The sequence below is a fragment of the Equus asinus genome, chromosome 11, assembly GCF_041296235.1.
Source record: "Equus asinus isolate D_3611 breed Donkey chromosome 11, EquAss-T2T_v2, whole genome shotgun sequence".
NCBI classification, from domain to species: Eukaryota; Metazoa; Chordata; class Mammalia; order Perissodactyla; family Equidae; genus Equus; species Equus asinus.
The window spans coordinates 23,517,926-23,540,141 of record NC_091800.1 but is presented as its reverse complement, the minus strand read 5'-3'; the positions used below and the strand labels follow the sequence as shown (position 1 = coordinate 23,540,141).

Below are 22,216 nucleotides of genomic sequence, written 5' to 3'. Positions count from 1 at the left end.
TGCCTGTCATATTTTATAAACATATACCCCTGAGAGGTATCTGTGGAGCTCCACTCTGGTTATGGCACGTGCCATGCAGTGCTCACCTCAGGAGGTCTGGGACGTGTAATGAAGCAGTCCCTGCCATGAAGGCTGGCAGACTTTCTGGAAGAAAAGACATGTGACAGAAAACTTCAGAAAACTGTTACAGTTGGTGTAGGAAAGAGCATTAGTTCTGGGCATTTAGGAAGGAGTGTTATCATTGTCAGCTAACGTTCTCAGCGAAGGTTTTGTAGAAGGACATAGTGCTCAAAGATTGATGGGGCCTGGACATGCTCTGAGCAGGACAAGAAACACCAGGAGTAAAGACGAGGTGAACACGAGAGGTCGCAGGCAGAGGGTTAGTGCTCATGAGCAGCAGCAGCAGACAGAAGCACTTGGCTGGCAGCCGAGGGCGCGGGGCAGGTGATGAGAACCTCAAGTGTCTGAACGAAGATGGGATTGACATCCCGTAAACGTGTTAAACGTGTTTGTACAGTTAATAAAATCCATTCTTTCAAACTTATCATGTTTTTAAAGTATATATAATACATATTCTTTGTAGAAAAGTTACAAAATGCTGGTTAACAAATAGAAAACATGTCAATTACTCATAATACCACCGCCCAGAAATATCACCCTTAACATGTTGGCAAAGATCCTCCGTATATTTTCTCTGCATATACACATGTGTAAGATTTTTTTGACAAAAAATGGAATCATACCACACATGCTGATTTATTTTTTTCCCCATTCCTGATCCTTACTCCCAATTTCCTCTTCATAGGCACCCACTATGATACATTTGATATATGTCCTAAACCTGCATGCTGCCTTGTAAAAGATGTAGTGATGTTTCTGTGTGTGTGAGTGTGAAAGTTTTTTGTAAATCTTCCTGATTTTCCTGCATTATAAATGTTCTGAAAAATGACAAAAGTTGTCTTAGCTAAAAACTTTGTATTATTTTATTAAATTTGTCTTTAAAGTGATTAGGGCATAAAACAAAGCAAATGAAGGCTTATTTCTTTTCTTTAGTTTTAATAAAATAAGTAGACCAAGAATCAGAACTCTAAAATGTCACTGTTATGGGGGTCTTTTTGAGACAATGTGTAGCTTTAGGTTCATTTCTCCTCGAAGGTGGGAGAACAGGCTAAATCCCCAGATCTGCTCCGTAACAGGCATTCCCCGAAAGGATTACCTCAATAGAAAAAGGCCTTCCCGAGCCTTGACTGTGCCGCTGTCAGCTGTGAATCTCAGAGAGGGGGCAGGCTCTCATTTACCGCATTTCTCTGACTTGTTTGATCTCAGGCCTCTTTTACAATGTGTCCTATGAGTCAGATTGGAATTCACTTTTGGGAAACCCTGGGTATATTTTTTTAGGTTCCTTGGGTTCGATGATATGTGGAAAGAGATCAGTTCTCTGCACAGATGGTGAATTTACAGAGTTGAACGTGGAACTCTAGAAGCAAATGTAGGGCCACTATATGCATAATCTGTGAAGATTTGCTAAAGAGTACTTTATGGTTAACACATCTTTTAAACCTGTTTGACCCAGTTTAGAATACTCATGATAGGGCTGGGAAATCATGAACGAAGCCAGAATATTGTGTGACCCATGAGGGAAGGAGCAGAGCCTCAAGCTCTGCTGGGCCTGCCAGGAGTGGACAGTAGACAAGTGCTTCCCTGAGTGCCCGCTGTGGTCAGGTTGCATCCCTCCGACATGGGTAGCTGTGTGTATGTGTGGTCTGCAGTTATATATAATTGTACAAGACCAGAGCGAATATAATTCCATACAATCAGAGAATACGAGATGAAGTCCTGAATCCTCAACATTGCTGGCAAGACTGTGTGATATGGCCCCAGCTGTCCCTGGATGCCCCTGGACACCCCTGAACCCCAGCCTAGGTCACACCATTGTCATGGTGCTGTGTGCTTATCCTTCTCAGGCCTTTGCACTTCTACTTATTGAAATAATCATTACTCGTAATATTTCATGTTTAGTCTTCCCTAATAAATTGTAAGCTCCATAAAGGTAGAAGTTCTTTTTATTCACAGCTACATCCCCAGGGCCTGACGCATGACAGGCATTCAGTAAATATTTTTTAAATGATTGAGAAATCACACCTCCGTTTTTAAAAAACGCATCCTGATTCTGTAAGTTTCATCCGTGTCGGTGGCTCCATTGTCCTCACTGCTTCTCACTGTGACCTGTTGTGTGCTTTGTTTGACAAGACCCCTGAATGGTTGGACAGTGATTCCTGCCAAAAGTGTGATCAGCCGTTCTTCTGGAACTTCAAGCAAATGTGGGACAGTAAGAAAATTGGCCTAAGACAGGTAGGTGGTATGGCTGTTTCATCAAAATGAAACAGTGTGGAAATAACTTCTCCTAATGATCTTAGAAGAAGGCGCACCCCTGGGCGGGAGTTGTGGTGCGATAAATTATTATCATGGAGTCACTTTGTGACTGTACATTAACTTATTCTCTTTATCTACTGTAGCTCATTTGTACTGGATTCAGTTTTGTAGTGACTTGTTCCCAGTAAGTAGTTAAGGGATATGATATTAGAATTCCAGTGGCATCTGTGGAAATATACCTTAAAATTAGAGGGGTCATGCTTAGCTCATACTGATACCAAACCATGAAATTATAGAAGTGGTATTTATTTCTTCTTAGTAATTTCACTTTCCCTCTTTTCATCTTAGTTTTAGTTATTTAGATCTACTTATAATAGAGCATTTTCAGTCAGATTCCATGGTTGGATTTGATCCTCCTCAAGGAAATCAAATGTTAGTCACTTAGCTTGAGTGTGACCAAAGTGTAGACAATGGATTGAATCAGGTTTCGTCCATGTTCCTGTTCATCCAACAGCATAATCTCTGGAGATGGCACTTCTTCAGTACACGTGGCTTAAGATAACCTGACCCCTGGGTGGTTCCTCTAGAGTTCATACTGATGATAATTGGAAAGGTCCAAGAAGGGGAAAAGGCAGGCAGTGGGGGGGTGGTACAGTGAGATGTGTTTCCCAGCAGCCCTCATTCTGAATAAAGAGCCCAAAAGAGAGCACACCTGGTGTGTTCCTTCATTTTTCTGGGGCACGCTTGTTTAGCATCCTCGCCTGAATGCTGTTGATCACAGCTGAGCCTACCTGGAGAGGCAGAGTTGCAGAAGCGGCAGCAAGTGTCTGTTTCCTCTCCCTGCAGCACCATTGCCGCAAGTGCGGGAAGGCTGTGTGCGGCAAGTGCAGCTCCAAGCGCTCCTCCATCCCTCTGATGGGCTTTGAGTTTGAAGTGAGAGTCTGCGACAGCTGCCACGAGGCCATCACAGATGAAGAGTAAGTTCCAGCAGTCTGCAGAATTGTCAGGGTTAAGGAGAGGATGTGATCTGAGAGCTGCACCTAGCACTACAGCCATGACTAAGAGTGTCCTGGTGCCTGCTGGCTTAGAATACAGACCATGGCAAGTGGGCAAGGCCCTCCTTTCCACCAAGAGATTGTTCTCTTGTGAGACAGAAGAGGAAGGATGTGCAAAGAATTCATCTGTGCTCTTCTCAATCCCAGGGGCGTGTGTATTGCAAATGGATGTTCTTCGAGCATACCCTTCTGTCTGCTCATTTCCTTGAGTTGCCCAAGAGTGCAGGAACCAGGGTTCACTTCTGGCCCAAGCTGGTATCTTAGTGGAAGCTGAACAAGCCCATGGGCTCCAGGGGTTTCATTTTCCAGGAAGAGCTAAGCCACTTTACCTGAGAGGCAAATACTACCAGTTGCCCAGCTACTCAGTCTTGCTGGTCGGTCTTGCCCAGTAACCCAGGACCTTAGGTTACTGCGCCTCAGTGTGCTTGCAGGGGTGGGACAAATCTGTGTTGTTTGTTTAATGTCTCCTCTTTGAAAACTGCCCCAGGTGTGAACAGAATGCTCTGCAACTAGTTTCCCTTTCAGTGAATTACAGCAGGATCTCACAGGAGACTTCTCTGCCCGTTCCTCCCTCCCCAGCCTACCCCCCGCACCTTGTATACAGTAAAATCATTTTAAGTACCAGGTGGTTGTCTTAAAAGCTGAATGTAAATAGAAACATATTTAAAATGCACCAGAGGCAGTCAGCATTTAAAAGAAATTCTTGGAAAATAAACCAAAGCATTCTCTTACAGATAACCCTAATTTATGTGTTTTTTCGTTTTCATTTATCCATATCAAAAAAAGTTAGGATGCCCTTCATAAGGAAGCATTTATGTTCATTGATTATTTTCCACTCATTATACGTGGTGAAATTAGTAAGAGCGTTCTTTTCATTAAATTAGAGAGCTGCAGGAGACTTTGGGGATAGTCTAGTTTAATTCGTCATTTTATAAAGACACAGACCCAGGGAGTTTAAGCGACTGCAAACTTTAAACCCAAATCTTTAATTCTAAAGATTTTAAAGTGATCATTTGTAGTATACAAAGATCTCCTCTTAAGATTTAACTAGAGATAAAAAGAGGAAAACAACTGGCTTCAGAGTGCACTGCAGAGGAGTGGGAACCCTTGAAACATGATTAGAGAACAGCTGTCCCCTTTCCCACATCCCTGCCTCTTCTCCGCGGAAGCGTTTGCATTGTCTCTAGAGCACCTAGGCAGTCGACAAGTCTTCTTACTAAAAAAATGCGTAGGTTAAAAAATACAAAACAAATAACAATGTTTGTTTATATGTTGTTTTGCTTGTTAAAGTGTTAGAATACACAGAAAAACTAAGCCTGCAGTTATACCAGTGAGAAGAGGAAAAAGAAGGGCTAGCCCTTCGATTAGAATGGTAGTGCCTTAGACATTTTAACAAGCATGCTATTTTTCTTTTCTAGTTAAATAGGGAAAGGGAAACCATTTTACTGGCAAGTCCTTCTGAGATTAAACGTGGCGAAAGCACTGTGGATTTTTTTTTTTTTCAAGATTTGTCAAAAGCAGAGATAGAGATTTTCACAGAGTCTATCATAGCAGCAAATTCTCTAGAAGGACTTTTGGAAATTTCATCATCTCCTTCCCATTTTTGAGAATATAAGAATGCTTTTACATTTTTTTAAAAATCAGAACAGGTCACCAGGGAGTAAAGGTAGCTCTGAGGAGCATTTCTAACAGTGAACAGTTTTAGCCATTTGGGTAAAACTTAGAGCGTAATGTCACCCTAGGTCTCCTTCATTTATCTGTCACGACTTTTCACTCTTGGCATCTTTCTTTATTCCTTCCAGACGTGCGCCCACAGCTACCTTCCATGACAGTAAGCATAACATTGTGCATGTGCATTTTGATGCAACCAGAGGATGGTTACTGACTTCTGGAACTGACAAGGTTATTAAGGTAGGAGGCCATCCTATTGTAGAAGCTTTCCATCTTTGGCCCTATGTAAATATACAGGAGCACCAAGGCAATGTGAGGGCTGCTCAAAAGGTTACCCTTAGCAGTGAGCATTTTTGAGAACCCATAACATGCGAGGCCCCATGCCAGACACTGGCTGTACACGCCAGAATAAGACATGGCTCTTAGCCTGCAAGGAATGGCTAGTCTGCTGGGGATGTACTCTTAAAAAGACAGTTAATAATATATCACATATTCAGCAGCCAAAAGAGCAGTACAGACAAGAATTACTTTAAGCGTTCAGGAGCGGGAGATGGTGCTGCTGGAGATGGCTTCATGAAGGAGATGGGATTTGAGCTGAGCACTGAATGAAAGGCAGAACTGGAATAAGCCAGCAAGTCATAAACAAGATCTTTTCCCAGTGAGATCAATTAATCCAGAAGCGTTCCTTCCGGGCCTCTGCGAGGACTGTGGTAGGCCACATGGATTCAGTGCCACAGCAGAGGCCCAGGACAGAAGGGGCCACACCTGCGTCATTCCTGAGAAAGACGGAGGCACAGGCTCACCCAGCACGCTGAGCTCTACTTCCCAGGCCTGTGTTGGTCCATTGGTGGAGGCAGCAGCGGGATGAGGTGGTTAAAATAACCCCCTTTGGAAGCTACCAGGCCTCTGTGACTTTGAGCAAGTTTAAAGTGAACTCTGGGAACGTCAGTTCCTTTGCTTCTGAGAATGAGACATCTTGTAGAACTGCTTGGAAGACTAAATGAGATATGGAAAGGACACAGCACATCACTGGGGCCCATTTCGTGCCTAATATTTGTTAGTTCCCTTCCTCTTAAAGGAATATAATCTGCCTTTATTCTCCATTTGCTGGATTAAATTCCCAGCTGCCGTTTCGTGTTTTTGACATTTATCTTGAACGTTTTGATGGGAAAATTCTATTTCATAGATTTAGAAATCATCTCAGTATTTAGTTGCCTGCTACATTAAAGAGTTCACTTGAATTTAATTCTAAGGATTGTTTATCCTCAACACAGTTTCATTTCAGTTCATCATTTATCCTCTTTTTCTGTTCACAGTTGTGGGATATGACCCCAGTGGTGTCTTGATGACACTCACAGGCATCAGAAGGAGAGTATTTACTCAAGAAACGGTTGTTCTAATCCCACTCCTTACTGGAGCTGTAAAGCAGACGTGTGAGAAGTAAGAGAGAAACTAGAACCGGGCAGAGTCGGCGTATTTCATGCACACACGGTGGTGAGCTAGTGAGTGAACACTGGCGAGGGGACTCTTTCAACTTGTTCATACAATATCAAAGAAGATATTTTTTTAACAAATGGTTTATACAGTCTGGCTGCGCTACATTGTTTTCAGTATACTGAAAGCTCTGTGTGGGGTGTTTAATTTTTATATTTTTCAACACTTCATTTTAGTTGTTGCTTTGCGTGTGGGAGAAATGTTCGGGGTATTTGGGGTCCTTATAAAGTAGTTTCCATGTTCTCTTCACTTTGGCGCATATTATGTGGTCAGCATCTTTTTCTTCTCTATGTGTCTACCCCCACGTTCCTCTGCTGCTAACCAGAGTGTATGTATTTACACTGTTTATTCGCAGTGTTTCTGCTTTCATAGAAATCCTCTTCAGTTGAGAGATGTGGAAAACCATAGATTTACCAACTGACTTCCTGAATCACCTGAAGAATGCTCCATTCGTAATGTCTAACTCATTCATGCTCTCATTGAGCAGAAATGACCTTGTGTTTCTGCCTCAGTTTTCTTTTTCGCATGTTAAAAAAATGTCGTGAGAGCTGCTGCCAACCATTGTCATCACAGGAGTAGATTATTATAACTCAGAGCTTCAGCTGTCAGTGCCTGGATCATTTCTAATTCACTTGGAGCCTTCTGAGTCTTTTATGTTTTAATTTTATTGACACATCTCTCCCTCGCTCAGAATATTAAAACAAAACAAAACGAAACACCAAAACTCTGTGTCCTTCCAAAAGAAATGTCTTCAGGATGTGTTTTTCCATGTGGTGTCACCTCTGAACTTGAACATGTTCCTTACTGCGAGATTGTATCCTGCTCTACTCCTCGCCATCTGTATTTTCTTCCCCTTTAAAAACTAGATATTTAAAGATTTTTATCTTAATGTATTTTATCAGAACACTTTGCACACTTTCATACTAAGCTGTGTGATCTGAGACATAAAAGGTACTGAATCCTACAGCTCATGCTGCGTTCCTGTTGGGAATGTAAAAAAAGGGCTTTAGAAAATGAACCTGAGGAACCTGAATTTTAAGGGAATTCAGTCAAACATGATAAAGCGGAATATTCTTGTGTGTAAATGACTCAACTCGGGATATTGAAGTCCTTTTAAAAAAATCTTATTTTCACCTGTAAAAATAGAGCTTAAATTAGCAGCAGGCATGTGCTGCGTGCCTGCCCCATCCTAAGCACTTTACATGTCCCAGCTCATTCAACCCTCACCTCTTGGGAGCACTGGGGGATCACTGAGTCTCTTGGGGATCTCCAGGTTAAATAAAGCCTTGCAGATAAACAGGCCAATTACTTGCCCTTCTTTATCCAAGCCCTACCTCCTCAGTGTCTTATTTGACAATTTTTTGTGGTAGTATTTGAAATCCTCCCTATTTTTTTTCTCTTTTCCTGGAAAGCAGTTTTTTCCCCTCGTGATGATTAATTATTTTTCTTTCTAACTGGGAGAAGTACTACCCACCATACTTGGTTAGCACCCCTAACGCCGACCAAGTCTGCCTCCCGGGGATGGGGCTTCCCAGAGATGCTTCTGCTGTTGCAGCTTTGGGAAGCAGGACCAGCAGGTGTGCCCCCTGCTGCCGCGGTACATGACAGCCATCCCCTGAGAGATCAGACCAGATCAGCCCCTGTGACCGTACTCTAAGGTTGCGTGTGTGCGTGCACACACACACAGAAGCAATTACCACGTGTCCCTTCCCCGCCCCTTCCGCACTGCCCTTGCTTGCCATCAGTCGAAGCTATTAAAACTAATCTAAGTCTGTTCTGCATGATTGCTCTGTGAGAGAGCTTTAAAAAGGGAATTAAGTTTAAAATACTCATATATCTATTTTGCAGTTTACTACTATAACCTGGAGCCACTTACTGAGTTGTACATAGTAGAGAGCTATGTGTTGGAAATGAGTAATAGAAATGAATCGCTCTGTTTTCCCTTCCTGAACTTTGGCGCACAGCCTGTACACAGACAGGGAAACACAGTGTCAGGGAGGCAGTAGATGAGGCGCCCAGCCGCCTGACGTGGGTCTGGGTTGGGTCTAGGTGAGCTCAGACCCCATTGGGGAAACTGATTGTCCCCACTGGATCACCTGTCTACACCGTGATTGCTCTGGTCTGGGACCCTGCACTTCTCTCCAGCCATCTCCCTCCCACCATAGCTCCCCAGGCCACAGAGCCACTTAGAGGTTGAAACCACTTGACACCTCATTGGTGATGAGAGTCATGATCAAAAAACCACAGATGTGTCAAGGTATCCATCACGCTGCCCTTATCTTTCTCCTCATCTGTGGGAGTGCTTGAATTTGGAGAGAAGCGCTAAGCAAGCCAACTGTGTGTTTATAATACTGTGAATTCTTGAGTTTTACATTGAGTATCTCCACCATTTTTCTGACTCAGAGAGAGACATGTGCTGATGTTGGAATTGCACTTTACATAAATTTTGCTCTATTACTTCAACATACAGCAGCTCTGGCAAGTGATGCCTAACGTGGCTACATTGGGAAAGCGGCAAGACTGCACAGACCGCACACGTGGTTGTCCTTTATTTGGTAGGATAAGACCAATCGCATGCTCTCAGTTTCTCCAAAGAAATGATATTGCTGCAACTTTAAACTGCCTGGATGTGTCTCCACAGTAGCAAAAGTGGTTTTAGATAAAATACTTGGAATCGTGTGTCTTTTTATATGAGGTCAATCAACCATGATGTATTTCTCATTTGATTGTTTGAATTGTTCAAAGAATCATAAAATCACAAAACTGGAAGGGATCTTCAGAGATGTAGGATGTTCCAAGCACAAAACACTTTAGTCATGCCAGGCAGTTAGATATAGCTGAGGTGTAAACAAGAGAATCTAAAAGAAGAATTTTCAAGGAACAGTTGTTTTTGAACATTAGCTGGCAATGGCATGAGTGGGAGGAGAGACTTGCACTGCCTTGAGACAGGGAGCTCTCAGGAACCAGGTCTGCTCCTCTTATCATAAGCGAATTTGACACTTCTTTTGGCCGCAGCCCTGTAGTTAGGAGTGTGTGGATACTATGCAATGAGTCAATTATTGCAGGTCTTCCTCAGCATTAACTCGTTCTTGTGGTCTTCCCCAGAGACCATCCCAGTGGCAACATTTAAGTGGAAATCCAGGGGCACTGAATGCACCCTACCCTGTTGTGTGAAGGCTGGCCTGGAGTGAGTCTCTGCGCCTGCAGCATTTGCCCTTCTTAGGAACATCACCTTCTCATGTTTTGAGATTCATTTTTTAAAAGTATAATTTATTTTTGCTTAACAATCAATTTTTAAACCTGAATTTTGACTTCTAAGCAAAGGGAAAGCTCTAAACTATGTATCAAAGTTACTGGACATAAGTATTCATCAAATGAGATTCCTTTGGTTTTGCTTTGTCGTAGTAGTTTAATTGTATGTAAGTGACCTTGTCCACCAAGATTTATATTTTAAAGTCAAAGCAAGAATTTTGTCAAAACATTCTTCTTTTTCTCTCCTTTAAAATAATGTTAACTTAAATTTTTCCTGATGTGGAAGTGGATATCCAGCAACCTGACTGAAAAACACAGAAATTAAGTCCATTTTGAACACTGAGTTTCCTAGTTGATCCTTGAGATTCTAGTCCAGTTCAACCATTTGTTGAGTGCCCACCATCTACCAGGCTTTGAACTAGGCCCTGGGATGACGAGGTCCCTTCCCTGGTATGGGCAGAGGGCATGCAGAGATCATTTCAGTATCACGTGGTAAATTCAGTGATGGAGGTATGCGTGCGGTCCCGCATGGGTGGGGCCAGAGGGGTTTCATAGAGGCAAGGAGTTCTGAGCTGCGTTGGAGTGAGTCAAGTAAGGGTGTGATTTTCCAGGCTGCAGAAACAGCATAAATAAAGGCCCAAGATCTAGCATCAGCCTGGTGCTCAGGGACCACAAGTGGTCTGGAGTTGCCAGAGAATATCAAGCACTCAGCTGCAGTCCTGGAGCCTGAGCTCTTGTCACTGTGACGCTCGGATGCTCATGACCACGGAGAGGGCGGCAGCACACGGTCTGCCGTGACAGGTCCACTCAGAGGCTCATTAGTTTGAGAGTCATGTTTACCTACAGCTGAGGCTAGTATCAGTTTCTTTTTCTTTGGAAGTACCTGGAATTGTTATCTTAAAATGACCCATGGTAACTAACTTTAAAACTTTCTGGGTGCATAGCCCCTCACTCGAGGCCATGAGGTAGAGCTAGCGATCACTGCATGCACACACTTGGCCTGGAAGAACTTACATAATAATTCCACAATTACACAGGTGAGCCAGGCTTAAGGCCTTGACCTGTGGCAGGGGAAGATTGTTCTGGACAACTGTGGCCTTACACTAATAAGCAGCATCAGCCTTTTGGTACATAAGCAGGCAGCTGCTGCCCTCCATTTCTCTCTCGGCCTTAAATCGTCCTTTCAAGTAATGGGTCATTTCAGTACCAAGTGGTAAATGTGATAAATCCTCATCACAGTGGCACTCGCCTAGTAGGTGGAAACCTTTTTCTCCATTCGGTGTCAGTAAAAAGGCTCCGGCAGCCACTGCCTCAGAGACCTGGCTCTGCCAAGGCAGGGACATCCCACCATCCCCCCTCAGGGCTTGGGCTTTCTGGTTCTTGCTATTCCATCCATTTGCCTTTGTCTTTCACTACTCAAGTATCATATATCCATAACTTAATTGAGGAACATCCATGTTTATTTTTAAACTTTAGCTCAACTTTATAACCAAGAACTATATACATACCAACCCTCTGGGTTTTTAGTTTGTATTTTTGCCTTTAAACGTTATCATTTCCACCAAGAGGCCTAACACATGAAAGCAGTGTCTGAAAATTAGATCTGTCCGAAATTGGAGTGGGATTCCTCCTCTGTGTTTCCCATACCAGGCAGTGTTTGAATACACAGCAGAAAGCCCCTCGTCAGAGATGTGGGAAGGAGGTGACAGCTTGAATAAGGGTTGACTTCGATGATTGTTCTTAAGATCCCTTCCGATCCTGTGATCCTGTGATTCCGTGAATGTTGTTTATTATTGGACTGGCCTAAACCATTACCAGCGAGCGACCCACATGTGGCTGACTTCCTGGGATACATGAGAGCATGTCGCAATGCCTTTGTCTTCTGTCATATCTAGTAAGTTTCTTTCTGCATTTTTCCATCTAAAGCCTAGTAGGTTTGAAAAAGATGGTGAACGTGGAAGTTAATCATGGTACCATCTCTTTAAAAATAGATACCTCAAAATGTTCACCTTTGTGAGTCAAAACGTGTATCTGACTTTCTTGGGAGAGAAAGTGTGAGAGAACTGCAGGATGGTTTAAACGTTAGATTTAGAATCTGACCTTGATATTTATGATTCTTTCCTCCTTTTTTTTTTTTCCTTGGTTCTCTGAGAAATATGAGAGAGTGAACTATAACACAAAAAGGGAAAATGGTTTGAAAAAAGTATTTCACTTATATACACTTTTTTCCCCATTTAAATGGATGTCAGCCTTATATCAGTAGCATATGCCCATTTGAAGTATGGACCAAAACACTTGTGTCACTGGTAACCATTGTACTCTTGTATATTTGTGTTTTACGCCATTTGCCTTGCTTTTTAAATAACTTTTTTTCAGTGTACTGTCATTTTCAAAAGAAAATCTTATATGAAAAGTACAAAAACTTATTAACTGGACAACAGGGAAGGTGCTAGCCCCACGTTCGTGCCTGCCTACCACCTTATCCATAACCAGGGACATGGACTCTTCCATGCTGCACGCCATCCGTCGGCAGCTGCAGCGGGCATGTTACTTTATCAATATCTTTTTCTTTCTTTTTGAAATGAGATTCCCCAAGGGGTCAGGCTGAGAATGTAATAAACCCGAAGCTGGAACAGACTTCTCAGATGTGGTTCTAGCTGGATCCTCCCGGCAGTGCCATGCTCTCTGCCACAGCGGTCCACAACCAGACCGAGCAGTCTGGATATTGACTTCCTGAATGTGACTAGGTGGGATTGAGCAAGAATTTCTTACAATGTTAAAATGTCTGTATCCAGTTCTACCTTCAAATGCTGCTGAATGTTGTGAATGTTTTTAAACTCTGCTCACTTTCCCACTGAGCTTCCCTCTAACCGAAACCGTATGTAGCCATTACCAGTGTAAGACTCTCAATGCAAAGCTGCCTCCATGGTTTAAAATAAATCTCTGTGGAAACCTTCCTGCACCTGTGGTCCCATCATTGTTGTTGTTGAGCTGTAACATGTAACCGCATACACCCCAACAGCCCTGCTTTGGGGTTAACTGGGAGGGGAGGGGAGTCTCTGGGCCACTCCTGCACCTGGCTGTCTAGACCCCAAGGAAAGCTACACTCTGGAGACAAAGGTGAGCCACCGTTCATCACAGACTCAAAGTGCAGCAAGTGGGCTCTGGCCCTGTGGTCCTTTTTATTTTCTTGATCTTTCACAGAAGTCTGCTTTAACTATGATTAGTAAACTTTCCAAGCGAGGAGAAAGAGGACTTCAGGGCAAATACAGCCAGGAAAAGCCTCTCTAAACACCCATGAGGCCCATTTTGTGGATAAGAAAACAGGCAGGGAGAAATCAATAGCCTGCACAATGTGGAACAGCCAGTGAGTGGCGTAGTGGGTCACCCTTCACGTCGAGGCCCCTATCGCTGGTGGGGCCCCTCACTCATAGCCCATGTGTGCCAGCCTCACCCACACCTAGCACTCCAGAGGCCCCTGCTTTCCTCCTTCAGGGAAGGAGAGACGCCATCAGATGGAGCCAGTGCTCGCTGACCTTCCAGGCAGGTACACCCAGAAAAACCCCTTCCTTGGGGCTCCTTGGCTGAGAGCCTGGATCTGAGCCCCTCTGAGGAACCAAACGTGTGACTGGCCGAGCTGTGCCCACCCGGGTTTTCCTTCACTATGGGGGACGAGTTATGTCTATTTCACCTTGAACACCAAGAATGCATGAAGATATATTCTAAATCTGTTCATTGATTTCATTACAACTTTCCCTGGAGTCACTAGGAGGTAAAATGGTGTAATTTAGAAGTTTTTTTTAAACGTAGCGCTAGAATGCCGGGTGCATTATTGAAGCCACTCTTAATGTTAAGCAAATGTAGACTAGGCCTCCTGTAATTGGTTTATGTCACTGTGCACTGTCCCTTGGTTGTGCTGTGCTCCCGGGGACGCGTACGGCAGAGGCAGCGGACAGCCCTCTCCTGGCTGCAGAGCAGCACAGCGCTCACCGCTGCTTCCCTCACAGTGACAATGCGGGGTGACCCTAAACGTAGAATTTTTAAGAAAACCACATTCTCAAATAAGATCTACACAGGAAAAGATTGTGCTGCAGAAGATGAAGGTTAGCTTGTTCCCAGCCCCAGTCATATTTATTTTAAGGTAAAAGTTCCCATCCCATGGAGGTTCCTTATTGCTACAGTGGCATCTTTCGAGTCTGCTCACTGGCCCCTAGTCCACACCGTCTTGTCTTCTCTAAGGCGATTCTGGCCGTGCGTCTGGTCTGGCCTGGCCTATTTAAATCTCTGAGCCAGCTCTTCCAGGAGTTCTCTTAGTTTCTCTTCAGCCAGTGAGGAGGATGTTCTAACAAGAGGCAAGTGTGTGGGAACTGGTTTCTGATCTAAAAGCGAGAGGGACAAAGATGTGAGAACCGCAGAGCGTCCTCTGCCTGCCGCTGCTCAGGCCGCAGGTCCGTCATTTCACCGACACCTATGGGGAGGCTGAGGAGGGACCCACACGGGAGTTGGGTACCATCTGTGTCCTCAAGGGTCCACACAGATGAGTATCGTGATGAGCTACAGAAGGGACACCTAGAGGGGAAGAACGGGAGTCAAGCTGAGAACTCAGACGTTCTCCAGTGGTGAGGGCAGGGTCTTCAGGCGTGGGTCTAGCTCAATGGGGCTTGGGGACAGGGGAGTGTGGCGTGTTTGGGAACAGGCAGGTGGTAGCCAGGGGAGGAGGTGCGACCATCCTAACCATTGCAGGGTCACCCGAGCTTCCTAATTCTCCAGCAATGGTGGTTATCCATAGTGAGGAAAGAACAAGAGAGAAGACCCTGGCTGCCACCCTCTTCTTAATGCCATCTCCTCCCGGCCTGCCTCCTCTCTCAGAGCTTGCCCCTCAGGATCCTGCCCGGGTAGAGAACAAAACCTTAACAGATAACTGCCTCCGGAAATAGAAATGCAGAATCACAGTTACTCGCTTCACACTGCTGCTTTGGAGGGCTCCGTTCCCCCAGGCTTGCTCAGCTTCCCAGAAGACCCTCCATCTCCCAGGTGGGAATCACCTCTATTCGGCGCCCATGGGGCCTGGCCTTGCCCAGGACTTTGATGACAGGAATCACAACCTGAGGCCTTCTGTCAAGGGACCCACTGAGTTCAGAAAGATAGATGGAAAAAAAGTGGGGGTGCAAAATCAGAGGCGAGGCACTTGACAAATTCACCCCAACAGGTGAAGGAACCATCTCACCCTGACACCCGGGCACAGTTATGGGCTGGGGGAACAATCCCACCCCACCTCAAGTTTCATAAAGAGGAGGGCCCACCTCAAGAGGCCCCAGCCTGTGGTTTAGGGAAGGAGGGTGCGGCCGCCTTCACAGACATGGAGAAACCAGCCACGGCACAGTATCCACACCCTGGGCCGCAGAGCTCCCCTGTTCTTGAGCACTGAGTGGAACCTGGGCATCAACAGCCTCACAGCTGCAAGAAGGAAGGGACAGGGACCCAGACAGTTTGATTAGGACAGCATTCTGGAATGCAGGGATGGGGGTGGGGGGGGGGGAGGGGGGTTGGCTGCTTTCTAATACCAATACCAACAGTAATAATAACAATGGGGTCATAAACTGCTCTCTTTCTTTTTCAAAACAGCAGTTACCCAAGCTGCTCAGATTCCAGAGGGCCTTGTCACAAAGCCCCTGCGGTGTCGCCCTGCAGCCTGGGTGGAAAGTGCTGCAAGTGTGTGGGGTCCTCTGTCGCCCAGGCTCTGGGCCACGCGGCACCCAGACCAGCCCATCACCCGAGAGCAAAATCACCTGCAGGGCCCCCTGGCCCCTTTCTATCCTAAGAACCAGGGTCTCTGCAGCGGGGTGTGGGCCGCAGTGAGGCCGGGAAGGGACTAAACGCTCAGCCCCCTGCCTCCTGGGTTGGCGATCTCAGATGATTCTAACCACTGAAGATCCTGGCTGGGGGTTTCCTGGACTGCTGTGGTGTTTCCTCTTTTTAGGGAGGAGTATAGTAAGAAGGGGAAGAACTTTACTTCCCTGCCAAGCTCCTCTGCCTCGCCCTCCCTCTGCACCCTGCACCCCAGGGCTCCATGGAGGTTCCTCCTCTGACGTCCCTCCCCAGGCCCTGGCCGCCCGCCCTCAGCCTGCCCCTCAGCGCAGGCGGCCCACGGCTGGCTACAGACTATACCGCCGTTGCCCACAGACCTCGGGGAACACAGTGTCTCTAAAGTGAGCACATTGGGAAACAAAATCGTTCTCTCGTAAAGCCGAGGAAAGAAAAGAAACCATTGAAAACATTTGAGAACCCTAAGGAGATGCCAGGATTTTAGAGATAGAAAGGATCATCTCATCAGAGGCCCTCAGTTTTTAAATTAAAAATAAATTTGTTTTTTATTTTACAGAAGCAATATTTGTTTCTTGTGGAAAAATGAGGAACTACTGATGAGCAAAAAGAAGGAACGTGAAACATTCTGTCCTACCACTCAGAGAGGACAAGCGTCCTCACGCCCAGGCCCCTGTCCAGTCCTTGCTCTGTGACCTGTGGACGACAGATAGCAAACTGCACCTTGACCCAGATGTTAGATCGAGGCGGTGGGAGTGCTAGCACAGATTCTGGAAGCATGCAAGTTGATGCTGGAGCTGTCAGGGTAATGTACTTGGGAGTAGAAGAGGCTGGGGCTCTCCACCGCCTGATGGAGCTCACCCTGGTCAGCAAACCCAAGCATGTCTCCTGTTAGGAAATGAGAAGAATCAAGAAGCTAGCCTCTCCCAACACCCCCGGCCTGTGTCTCCTGGTGTGCTTGGCTGAGAACATCCCCTTTGCGTTTGCAACAGAAGATTGCCAGACTTCCTCACATCTGTGCGTCAGAGGCCTAGTCTGTGCCAAGTGTCCCAGCCAGGTCTCCGAGGGATGCCGCACGGCACCAACACACACCTCTTTCCGCGGGTGTGTGGGGGTAGCAAAAATTAGATTATACAGTGTGTACTGTTGGGAAACCTGATATCTCCATTTAATGATAGAGTGCAGACAATTTTCCTCTCCCATAGACATGTATCAACAGCAGGGTTTTCAGGTCTGAACAGATTTCTTTTGTCCGTGTAGGTGTTCCATAATTTATTAACTCACTCCCCTTTCACCAGTGCTGCCAGGAGCAAACCCATTGTCCATATCTTTCATAATGTCTTACGATGAATTCCAAGGATGTATGTACAGATGTTAAGGCTTCTAATGAACTGGCTTTCAGAAAGGTGACAGCAGTGCATGAGAGAGCCTGCCTCCCAAAATGCCATGGCCAGGCCCAGCCTGTCTGTGCCTCAGTTTCCTCGTCTGTAAATGGGTGTGATAGTAGTGCCTGCCTCGTAGGGGCTGTGAGGACACACAAGTTAGGATCCAGACAGCACTGAGAGAAGCCCCTGGCACCTGGGGTGTACTGTGGGGTGTCTTCCATGGCTGCTGCTGTTTTTAGTTCCCTCCTTTGGGGAGGAGGAAGCCATAGGGAACCCAGGTGACCTGCCCGAGGTCATGGAGTTGGGATGGGCAGATCTGGAAGACAGCTCTGCCCTCCTTCCCTGCTGCTCCAACGCACGGATAATTCCAGTTCTCTCCTCAGTGATTATTATTTACCTCTGTGCACTCATTATTTCCAGAAACCTGGGTGGCGGTGAGGTGGTCGGGGGCTGTCCCCAGCGGTCTCCTGCTGACCTCCCTGGGCCCCTGTCCTTTCCCCTCCCACCCAGGAGCGTGGTGTTCACCAGCTGTCCCCGTCCCGGGGCGCTGTGGCCAGGAGGCACCCCGTCCCTCGGCCATGCACATGGCAACCTGGAAACAAGAGCTCTGCCTGGGAGGAGAGGCAGCTCCCTCTCTAGTCCCTGCATCCCCTCTCGCATGGAGATGAAGCAATCCCTGAGTCCTCATTACTCTGGTTTTAGGTCATTCCTGGGGAGATGCAGTCCTGCGGCCACTCAGATATTTTTAGATGAAACATAAGCGGCATGGAAATTAAAGGCTGCGACCTACCTGGGGTGTCCACGCAGCCGGGCTGCATTCGTGAGGAGTGGACGGCCGGTGCCCTGTGGCCCAGCACGCTCAGGTCCCCACTCACTCTGGACAGGGGTGAAGGCTGAACAAATGGGGGAGAAGGTGCCCCTTAGCGGGGAGGCGGGGGAGCCGGCTGAGGGCACCCAGGACGAGCCCATCCCCAGCCTGTCTGGGGCTTTGCCAGGTGCACAGACTTCACCCTTCATTTCACCTTCCTCTGAATCAGGTCTTTACCCGACCAGGTCCAACTAGAACCCCGTGCTGCCTCCTGCCCCCCACCCCGTAGGAAGTGCAAACAAGCAGAGAGGGCAGAACGTGAGAACAGGAACAGCAAACTGCCCACTGCCTGGGACTTCCCTACCCCTCCCCTCAGGAAATTAAACCCCTCTCGCCCAGATCTTCCTCTTTTACAATCACTTGTGCGACCCTCTTCTTTGCTATGCCCAAGCTCAAGCCCCCAGCGCAGGCCAGCACCATGAGGGTGTCCACTGAGATGTGAATTAACTCCTAGAGATGCTTAGAGAACACATGAGTTGCAAATTTAAAAAAAAAAATCATTAAATACTCTACTTAAACCTCAGCTATATTGAGGCTGCTGCCCAGTCCAGGGCAGTTTGATCATGCTTTGTGAAGAACTCCATCTGGGCCTCATTTATGATGAGTGGGTGGTTTATTCCCATGTCCCCTGGGAAAATTATAAAGGACTATGGCTCTTTGAAATGTCCGGATTTTGAGTTAGGAGAAGTAATCTACCAGGATTTGGTCTGGGGGTGAGTGAAAAAAAGTGGGGCGTACCCAGGGCGCACAGGGGTTAGGGGCAGAGGTGGGGAGAGTGCCGGACACGGCTACCTGCTGAGGCAACACCACCAACAGACAAAGCTGTGGGCGCCGGCAGCTTCATAGTGAGGGAGCCCAACCAGGGGGATTTCAGGGCAAGAACTGTCTGTGTGGAGTATACAGCAGGCTTTTAAAAATAGCTGTTAACAAGCTGAGATAATGGCAGAACGACTACACTTTCTGTTAAGATCAGGCATGAGAGCTGGCACCCTGTCCCTTGTCCTTTTATTTCTTCAGAACTGAAGGAGCCCGCCCTTCCAGGTGAGCCCAGCGAACCCAGAGTTGTTCCTGTGGCATCTGTCTAGCCAGTGAGTCAGCCGGGGGTCTGCCCAGAGGAGCGAGGAGTGGCGTCGCCCCGTACTTCTATCTGAGCTGAGCAGGGCCCGGAGGCCTCTCTGGGCTCCTGTTTTGGTGATCACCGGCTCTCACCATTTTCTTGGTGGGCCTGAGAAACACCAAAAAGAAAGGTGGCCACTTCTGTGGCTTCTCGGAGGAGCACGCTGAAGGCCCACCGTGGTCTGAGCAGAGCCCTCCTCCACTCCTGATGGAGAGCGAAGATGTTCGCCAGGGAACATTTTCAGATGCTGTGAATTACTAACATCCAGATTAATGTGTACCCCAGAATAAGCCTTCTTTGGATAAAAACCCACGTGGCACCTTAATAAAATGCAGTCTTGAGAAAACCACCTCACTTACTTGGTTTTGTGCAGAGACCATAGTTCCATTAAATGCTGTCCCTTCTCACTGTGGATCGTCGGTGCTCAATTCCTCCTGAGGAGACTGTTCCTGGCAATAAACATAGTGGAAATTTATAAACACAAGTTCGTTAACCCTCGCAGTCCCCTTCTCTGTCAAGCAGTGTATTAGTTTTCTTGTTGCTATTGCAACAAATGTCCACAAACTTAGTGGCTCACAACACCACACGTGTTCTCCTACAGATCTCGAAGTCAGAAGTCTGAAGTGGGTCGTCTGGGACTAAAATCCAGGTGTCCGCAGAGCAGCATTCCTCCTGGAGGTGATAGGGAAGAACCCATTCCTTGCCTTCTCCAGCTTCCAGAGGTCACCTGCACTCCTTGGTTTGTGGCTGTGCCCCCCCGACCTCTGCTTCCATCGTCACATCTCCTCTGACTCTGGCCCTCCTTCCTCCATTTTATAAGGACCCTTGTGACTACATCAGGCCCACCTGGATAATGCAGGCTACTCTCCCCATCTCAAGATCTGCAACTTCATCACTTCTGCAAAGTCCCTTTTTGCCACATAAAGGTGACATATTCACAAGTTCCAGGAATTAGGACATGGATGGCATAGGGCAGGGGGGTAATTATTCTGGCCACCACAGCAGAGACTGTGACGCTTATATAAACTGGCTTCTTCCTGATTTCTCTGATTTGTGTCATTTTAGTCTATTAGGAGAGAACTGGCTCCATGAGCCTGTCCCCTCCCATTCGAGCAGCGTGTTCTCCAGGACATGCCCCCACCCACTCCTGCCCTGCATGACTCCCACAGCTGCCCTGCTTTTCAGAAGCCTCCCTTCCCCGAGGCTTTGCCAACTCTGGCATGACCAGCCTTCAGTGAGGGCTGGGATCCTTAAAACAGATCTTTGCACGGTTCTGCCTCCCTTTTCACAGGGCCTTCATGGGCCATGCGTGGGCGGCAGCCACCCAGCCATGACAAGAGGCAGGAGTCGGGGAGGTGGAGGGGCCCCTAAGAGCAGGGGAGGCAGGATGGGGAGGGGCTTCCAGGAAGGCTCCGCGGCCAGAAGGAGCATGTGGGATCCCTGCCTGTGCGTCAGGAGCTCCTCAAGTGCATGTCATCAGGAACGAGCCCCAGGCTGACCCTCGTCTCGACCTGGACCCCTCCCAGCCTGCGTCAGCTCCTCTCTACACCTAGCTGGATGCTGTGCAGGCTGGCGCACTGCTGCCAGGTTCTTAAACCAAGGCCCATGGGACAGAATTTGGTTTTCCCTGTTGATGTGGACAGAATGGCCCCCTTAGGACAGTGGAAGCAGCATAGATAGGACCACCAACTTCCCATCGGGAACAAAGTCATTTACTTACAAACATCCCAAAAGGTCAACCCACCACTTTGGGGTCGTGTCCTTTCTCCAACGCAGGGCTCAGGGCAGTCGTGAGAATGTGCCCACCTGAAGAGGCACAGAACCTCCGTGAGGGTGGGGGAGCTCCCTGGTGCTGCAGGACCCTTCGTGTCGGTGACCCTGAGGAGGGGTGGTGAGGTGGAACCCGGTTACCCGCACCCCCCGGATGAGGCAAGCGGCTACCTGAGCTGCAGTGTCCCTCCTCTCTGAGGCTTTTAGTCCACAGGCTGTGACTGGCTCTGTGTTGCCATTGCTTGCCCCGCTGTTCCTTCCTCCCTCTCATCGGTTTTCCTCTCCCCAGGACTGGAACAAAGATGCCTCAGAACCTCATGCACTGACTGAGAGGAAAAGATGTCCACCCCACAGGGAGGGAGACTCAAACTGCAGAACAGCCTAGGAGCCCACTTTGTGGGGGAAAAAATGTATATATACACATATGTTCATTATGTCTAGTCCGTGCATAGAAAAATATGAACAGGAAATATGAAAGTTAGCAACACTGTTGTGTCCCAAGGGTGGGATTAAGTAAAACATTGGCTTCCTTTGCTCTGCATTTCTGTACTGTTTGAACTGGAGTCTTTTTACAATGAGCATATAATTTTATGATGATTTCTGCAACCATAAAACATATATGTATAATATTTTTAACAAAATGAGAAAAATGCTGTTGAAGTGCATTGGACATGGAAAGATATTCACAATATATGGAATGAGAAGTTACAAAATGACAGGAACAACACAATTCCATTCTGGTGAGGAAAGATGTGGCGAAACAGAGAAAATATCCGCAAGAATAAAATTTGGTGGCCTAAAGTGTTAAAAATGCTTATTTCTGAGTGGTACAATTATTATTGCCACGTTCTTATGCCTATCTGTGTTTTTTGAAACAATGAACGTACAGTACCTTGTTTTAAGGGGAGGGGGGCGGTAAATTAAAACCCCTTACCACAACGTGAGGTGGGAAACAAGAGGTTGCCAGTGGCAGGTCCTGGGCTTTTTTCTGGACCACTCCTCGGACCTTCTGCTTGACCAACTCCACCCACCGCTCCGTGCCCGGCAGCCAAGCTCACAGGAGCAGCCTGGCGTCACAGATGGGGCACTGGCGGGGCGGGGGTCTGAATTTGAGCCCTGGCTCTGGCACCTACAGCAGTGTGACCTTGGGCCAGTGGACGTGGCAACTTCAGACTTAGTTTCTTTACTCGTGAAAGGGAGATAATAGCCTGCCAGCCCTCTCCCAGGATCAGAGGCTTTTGTGGTGAAATAAAAATGTGTGTGGGCTGGAAAGCTCTCTGTGCACGTTGCTTGTTGTCATTTTATTTCTGTATTATTATTATTATTCAGTAATTAGTAATAATAGTAATTCAGAGTTGTGACTTTCATCCCAGACGGCAATCTGTCTTTGGAGGGACATGTCTCTCCA

At 46.9% G+C, this 22,216-nt stretch overlaps 2 protein-coding genes across 4 annotated transcripts in view; one reads left to right on the top strand and one right to left on the bottom strand.

The window, feature by feature from the left end:
• The window catches only part of WDFY2 (WD repeat and FYVE domain containing 2), a 174,538-nt gene extending 165,290 nt beyond the window's left edge, over positions 1–9,248 (top strand). For all 3 annotated transcript variants that reach the window (XM_014851400.3, XM_070520613.1, XM_070520612.1), the window contains 4 exons: positions 2,251–2,352; positions 3,220–3,350; positions 5,231–5,339; positions 6,416–9,248. In XM_014851400.3, coding sequence (XP_014706886.1) covers positions 2,251–2,352; positions 3,220–3,350; positions 5,231–5,339; positions 6,416–6,445 — 372 coding nt within the window. In that variant the 3' untranslated portion in view covers positions 6,446–9,248. The remainder of the gene's footprint in view (positions 1–2,250; positions 2,353–3,219; positions 3,351–5,230; positions 5,340–6,415) is intronic.
• A 2,704-nt stretch (positions 9,249–11,952) lies between these two features.
• DHRS12 (dehydrogenase/reductase 12) overlaps positions 11,953–22,216 on the bottom strand; it is a 38,422-nt gene continuing 28,158 nt past the window's right edge. Inside the window, 4 exon segments of the mRNA XM_070520233.1 lie at positions 11,953–14,975; positions 15,149–15,302; positions 19,398–19,487; positions 20,783–20,844. Of these exon segments, the coding sequence (XP_070376334.1) occupies positions 19,443–19,487; positions 20,783–20,844 (107 nt within the window). The 3' untranslated portion in view covers positions 11,953–14,975; positions 15,149–15,302; positions 19,398–19,442.